Below are 6,941 nucleotides of genomic sequence, written 5' to 3'. Positions count from 1 at the left end.
TCCGTGTAACTGATCTATGTCGTATAATAAAACTGAAAGTATCTCGAGTTTGTATTAACCACTAATCTTATTTAAGTGATTTAATCCAAATGCCATTAAAAAATGTCATTGGTTGAGGGTGGAATCTAACTCACTTTCGGGTTCTTGCGCGCAAATTGACGTCATAGCAAGAGCATAGTGCTTTGGTCATCTAGTATAGTTGCTACACTTTTCTATGGGTGGACTGTAGATATACAGATATACGCATTGCAATAATAGACCATACCAAACTGGCAAATGGACCATGGTTTTAGATAAGACGTTGTAATCACATTAAATGCTGTGGGAAATGATTTATAATTTCAAGAAGTCTAGCATTTTGGGATGAAGGAATTGTAACACTTAATGAGTAACACCATTACTAAAATCTTCATTGTTTGAAATAATTTAATCATTTGTTTTTGATTACAGTATTATATTTAAATTATCAATTAACTCTGATGACTAACACTATTATTAAAATCTGAATAGTTTAAAAGAATAAGATGATTTGTTTTGTTTACGGTGTTTGAAATATCAACCATTATCTATTATAATTTAAAACATTTAACGTAATTAGCAGAAGCCGTTGGATGAAACTGTAGAACCGCCCCTGCTAGATAACATTAGCTTTTAAGTGGACGACTCTTTCTAATCTATGATACGACTCCCCCGCCTTCAAACAGTAGCTTTTAGCCAGACGCGAAGTCTAGTCCCGTTTATCAAACGCTCCAGTTAGAGTTTTACGGTTAAAGCATTATAATATTATTACAGCATTAAGATTAGATTTATAGTCTAATACTGCAACCTTTGTACTATTCTGTCACCATGTTTCTGTTCTATTGTTAAAACAGCTTGTCTGAACAATGTACAGTGAGATGACCCAGTGGCCTAATGGATAAGGCATCAGCCTCCGGAGCTGGGGATTGTGGGTTCGAGTCCCATCTGGGTCGGTTTCTTATCCAGTGATTTTTTCATAATGGTTTGATAGAGCAAACGTATCTGTTAATTTGACGCGGTGTAAATCGTAGCAGTCTGTGTTGTTCAAACAACTGACCGTGTTACGTTTCATGCACTCGTTTTCTTATGTTCTCTAACTCGACTATGGCAAGCCAAATTCGCTTAAATTGCACTTATCATGATTGCATTTTTACTAGTAAGAATTTAGTTTTTTTTAACAAGCGTTTACTAGTACTATAAATACAAACTTAAAATTTCAAAATGCTGGAAACTAATTTAAAATAAGTACTTTCACCAAAAGTTTTCTGTCCAGCAGATAAGAAAAGTGATATTTTTTCACATCATGTTCAACAAACACATACACACAGGGGTTGGACAATGAAACTGAAACACTGGCCGATTTAGTGTTGGAGGTTTCACAGCTGACCTGGTGGCCATTCTTCTTTGATTGCACATTCCACCCGCAAGATCAGAGTGTGAAGGTTTAATTAGCTGAGTAATAGCGCAGTTTTGCTTAAAATATTGCAATGCACACAACATTTTGGGTGACGTTTCAGAGTTTAAAAGAGGACAGTTCATTTTAAAATTTAAAAGAAGTTCATTTTAAAATTTTAAGAGGGCTATATCTGTCAAGTGAATATTTAAGAGTTAGATTTGGATTTGAGTCTAATAAATGTATGTTTTGTGATGATATTGACAGAACAGATCATTAGTTTTTTCACTGCATGTTTGTGGATGCGTTATGGCCAGATGTTTATGACTGGCTTTGTCCAAATATTCCACATCTCAGGGTCTTTAATGTGAATGACATCATTTATGGACTTGTAATGGACAGTAAGGAAGATGCCTTTCTAATCAATAACATCGTTATGCTTGGAAAATTTTACATACATAAATCTAAATATTTGAAGGTGAAACCAATGTTTTGTGCTTTTATGAGATTTTTTCTTATACAAAATACTGTAAGATAATGAAAACAAAAAGTGCAATTAATCTTCTGTCTTTGATAGAAAGGTATAAATTACAGGAAAACTCCTAGTCCTTTTTATTTATTTTTATTTTTTATATGTAGTTATATATTATTTCACTTATAATTATTTAATGTAACATATTATTTGTTCTGGCTGCACGGTGGTGCAGTGGGTAGCACATTTGCCCCACAGTAAGAAGGTTGCTGGTTCGAGCCTCAGTTGGTGTTTATGTGTGGAGTTTGTATGTCCCCCCCCGTGTTTGTGTGAGTTTCCTCAGGGTGCTCCGGTTTCCCCCACAAGTCCAAAAACATATGGTGTATAGGTGAATTGAGTAGGCTAAAATTGTCCAAAGTATACATGTGTGAATGATTGCGTAAGGATGTTTCCCAGTAATGGGAATGGATTGCAGCTGGAAGGGCATCCGCTTCGTAAAACATATGCTGGATGAGTTGACGGTTCATTCCGTTGTGGCGACCCCAGATTAATAAAGGGACTAAGCTGAAAAGAAAATGAATGAATTATTTGTTCTTTATTTGCACCTGTTTCCTTTTTTTGTAATGTAAAGGTGTACTGATAATGGCAAGTACATTACTGTATGTAAAAAAAAGAAGACAGAAGATGGCAGCAATGTATCATGGGGACACTAGTGGCGTACTCCGAAGAAGAAGTAGTCGTCTCATCTCGCGAGAGAAACAACTCGAGGGTAGAAGAAACATGGCAACGCTGTATGAGGAATACACGCTGTGTGGAGTTGGACCAGACACGAATTTGTCCAATTCAGGAATTCTGGGGATTGGATTGGGAAAAGATGTCGACCATATTATTGTCACTAACTCTTCGAGAGCAGTTACAGTTTACAAGGTAAATGAGTAACAAAAACGATTGCACGCGGTGATGGGACAATTCCAGCGTATAAACTAACGTTATGTTGACCAAACACAAACAAGTACATGGCATTATTAATTGGAATCTAATGCTAGTTTTCAACTATGTAAAACATGTTTAGTTGGAGATTTAGTAGCTGTTTGTGTAATTGTATAAATTGATAAGTGTTCTGATGATTAGGTGTCTGATCAGAAGCCCACCGGCAGTTGGACAGTGAAACAGGGACAGATGATCACCTGCCCCGCTGTGTTTAACACAAAGTCCCAGGAATATGTGGTCGTTACAGATAATAAGGTAAGGTGATATAATATTTCTCATAAGAATGCTCAAAGTTCTTGTCTTGTAAACTGATTTTTTTTTTAGGTTATCAGAGTTTGGAAAGAAGACGATGTCAATATGGAGAAGGCGTTTAAAGCCACGGTATGTGGAATCATAAGGTTTTATTTGTTCAGATATTGCACGTTATATGGTTAAATTTCAGTATTTTTTCTGGCTTAAATCATCGAACCTGTTTTTATAGGAACATTTTTAATCAATATAAACATTAGAACCTACAAAAACATGAGGACAATGCAAAAAAAAACATTAGGAGTTTTCAAGTTAGTTATGTATATATGTGTGTGTATGTATGTATGTATGTATGTATAGATGTGTGTGTGTGTGTGTGTGTGTATATATATATATATATATATATATATATATATATATATATATATATATATATATATATATATATACACAAGACTTATATTTAAAAAAAATACATATATTTTATATGCCTAAATTTGACTTTGACATGCTAAAATACTTGATTTAAATTGTGTTATGTCCACATGCCTCATGCCATCATATTTGTGTGTATATATATATATATATATATATATATATATATATATATATATATATATATATATATATATATATATATCATATATTTCATTATTTGAATATTTCTTAAAAATTGTGTAAAGATGTCTCGTCTCGTGGAGTAAGCTTCTTGTAACACCACTAGCATGAGCCAATGATGCAGTCGTGTAAAGTTTGCTGAACTAATTGCAAAAGTTTTTGGAGGCTAACTGCAAATGTTTCCTGGCAACGCCTATGGTTTTAGCATGTATAATGCTGGTTAAGCTAACATTAGATCACCTGCTACCGTCAGAGGATGTGCAATTGTTGCAGTCATGCGCTGCTTATAATTTTCATTTGCAGATGATTTGTGCTTTTTAAATCTGAAATATAAAAACAAAAAGGACAGTATCTGTAGTGTAATTGTTTATTCAGTGTTTGATATGCGACCTTAAGAGAGTAAGGAGCAGTGGTCAAAACAGGGGAAAGCTATATGTGTAAAGGCAACAGAATAAAAAAAATAGAGCAGCTAGGTTGAGACTAAAACAGATCTCCTCACTTGTGTTGAATAACAATAGTAGCAGTATTACAATGATGTCTTGGATTTGTATAGGGATGCACCGAAATAAAAATTCTTGGCCGAAACTGAAAACCAAAAAAGAAGAAACCAAGGCAGAAAACTGAAACACAGAAATAAATTATGCCAGTTATTGGCTATGACGGTGTACTAACCTTACTAAAATCAAGGCATTGCAATTGCATAAATTAACAATAAAGTTTTAAAGAATAAATAAATGACAAATTATGAAAATATTTATTTAGCACATTGCAACTATGGGGTATCACTTCTGCAGATGGGGACTTCAGATAGATAACCATCTAGCTGATGAGTGGTTGAGCTTGTCTTCTGATTGACATGTGGGAAAGGTTTTAGATCGAGACAAGTGTTCCTGCACTCTGATCTCCCTCTCCTGCATGTGCGCTCTTTGTCTCCAGTGGGTTTTCCACATCCACCGTGGTCTGGATCATTTCATGTTTACAGGTGCAATCTCGCTTTACCTGCACATCAGTGATGATCAAGAGGTGGGGTGGCAGACAAAAATGACTTTTGAAAAGCTTTTGAAAAACTGTGAAAATACTGCAAAAAGACATTTACTTACACTAACAGAAAAAAAATGAATATGATGCAGCACAGTGAACAAATACTGTCACAGACATCTATACGCAACGAGTTATTAATAAGCCATGCGGACTGGAGGATTGGCAGCTCCGCTTGCTCCGAGTGCTAATGTATGTGTGAAGGAGATACAGTTGTTCAGACAGAATAATAATAACTAGAACCTAAAGTTCGTTGACTAAATTGATGTTGGTTTGAGAAAGCCAATGTGACTGCATTGGGACTCAAAGGCAGTTGGCATGAAGCCCAGCGGTTGCTAAGTGGTTGCTAGCCATTTGCTAAGGCATTGCTAGGTGGTTACTAGTGTGTTCTGAGTGGTTCCTATAGGCAGTTGCTTGGGTCCACTGGGTTGTTAACTGGCAAGCCTCATTTAAATGTTTGATCAAACTCTAATACTTGGCAAGGATTTCTAGCATGTTATAGCACTTAACTAATTTTTATTAGCATAGCTAAACAATGCTTGCATGTGTAGCATACAAGAAGTTCCATTTGCTACCATGAGTCAAACATAAAGTGTATGATATTTTCTGAGAAATCATTTTAAAGGGGTACATGCAATATGGGTTGCCATAGACTTAATTCGAATTAATGTAAAATGGCTTGCCATATCAACAGCAATAGGCCATTAGGTGTGGAGGGAATCTATTCTTTCAAGGAGACATAATTACTTGTGTGAGTTAAATATACCTAATTAATCCTTACTAAAGCCACTGTTCTATAATGACTCAAAATCAATAGATGGCTATCTTTTTCTCTAATCAGAATCAAACAGATCTCCGAAATTTCTGATCTATAATGAAATGGAGCTCTGTTTGATTCTCTGAGTCAAAACGCGATCGTGAAATAGAGAAAGAAAATGTTTCTCCTTCAGACAGATCGCGTTTTCATCTGCCACTGTTAACAAATATAGAATGGCATTTTGCGCCAGTGAACTTTAGTCAAATGCGATCTGTGAGATCGAGTGGATCTGCTTCTATGAACATTAGAGATTTATTATCTGTCTACTGCAATTTGTGTAAAAACTGTAAAGTGTTTGGAGTGCATGCATTTGTTAGAAAGAAATATACTCGTATTTAGGAACGTCAGCGTATTGTATGTGTGAATTATTTCAACAAAGTTATTAAATTGCAAAAATTAACACGGTCAAAATGTATATATAATACATTCAATTCTTTATTCTTTCATGCATACATATTTATTTGTTAAATATACATAAATTGCCTAATTCTAACTAAAGCTACTAGAATGAAGTCTCGATCCTGACTCTTTTATCTGCTTCATACAAATACAATCTATCTACAGGACAGGAGCACTGTTTAGTCAAAATATATTATTAACATTCAATTACATTTTAGTTTCGTCCAGTGTTTGAAGTGGAAATAGAAAACTGGCAGTGGTATAGGTACACTGATTGATGCTCGAGTCGCAATGAAATCTGTATCTGATAAACTCTGTATCTCTCCAAAAATCATGAAAGGCGATCTGTCTGATGAAGTAAACAATTTGCTGAAATTCTCCACACAAGCATCAGTTTGTTTGAAATTGAATTATTGATTTCACATGCGTTGATTTGGTTATTATATATAGAATAACATGTATCAACGCAATGTTATGACGTGCTGTTCACTCCATGATGTTAGTAAACACTAGAATTAGCCCTTAGTGGTTTGTAAAACCTGAATTTGTGTACAATCGCTGGATTTTTTTTATTTAAATAGCTTTACATTTTTTAGAAGTTTCTGAGTCAGCTGGCTGATGACTCTCAAGATCCCGAGACACAGTCACACTGCCTGTGTTTACTTCAGACAGAAACAGCTCATTCATAAAATCAGTTTTACATCTTATAAGACAATATCACCTGCTTGAATGTTTTAAAATCGCTTGAATTTTGTTTAATCTAGACAACACCTGAAAGTAAAACAAACTGTGAGAGAATTTTTTGCTCCTATCTAAAACAGAAACCCTAGTTAAACAGAAAGTGATAGTCTCTTATTTCTTACCCTGTAACTACCCGTTGTGGACACTTCATATTACACTGTCACATTCCAGAGGTTTTTTTTAAATACATTTTTTTTATAGGAAAA

The 6,941-nt window shown here is 34.7% G+C and overlaps 1 protein-coding gene and 1 non-coding gene across 2 annotated transcripts in view; both read left to right on the top strand.

Annotated features, from left to right (window-relative positions):
- The first annotated feature begins 898 nt into the window (after nt 1–898).
- On the top strand, nt 899–971 carry trnar-ccg (transfer RNA arginine (anticodon CCG)). Its single transcript has one exon. It is a non-coding gene; the product is annotated as a tRNA-Arg (tRNA).
- A 1,674-nt stretch (nt 972–2,645) lies between these two features.
- nol11 (nucleolar protein 11) overlaps nt 2,646–6,941 on the top strand; it is a 47,968-nt gene continuing 43,672 nt past the window's right edge. Inside the window, exons 1-3 of the mRNA XM_056459780.1 lie at nt 2,646–2,810; nt 3,015–3,128; nt 3,198–3,254. Coding sequence (XP_056315755.1) covers nt 2,664–2,810; nt 3,015–3,128; nt 3,198–3,254 — 318 coding nt within the window. The 5' untranslated portion in view covers nt 2,646–2,663. The remainder of the gene's footprint in view (nt 2,811–3,014; nt 3,129–3,197; nt 3,255–6,941) is intronic.

The sequence above is a fragment of the Danio aesculapii genome, chromosome 6 (assembly GCF_903798145.1).
Source record: "Danio aesculapii chromosome 6, fDanAes4.1, whole genome shotgun sequence".
Classification (NCBI taxonomy): domain Eukaryota; kingdom Metazoa; phylum Chordata; class Actinopteri; order Cypriniformes; family Danionidae; genus Danio; species Danio aesculapii.
Note: the sequence above shows the minus strand (reverse complement) of the source record. Positions and strands in the feature narration are given on the sequence as shown.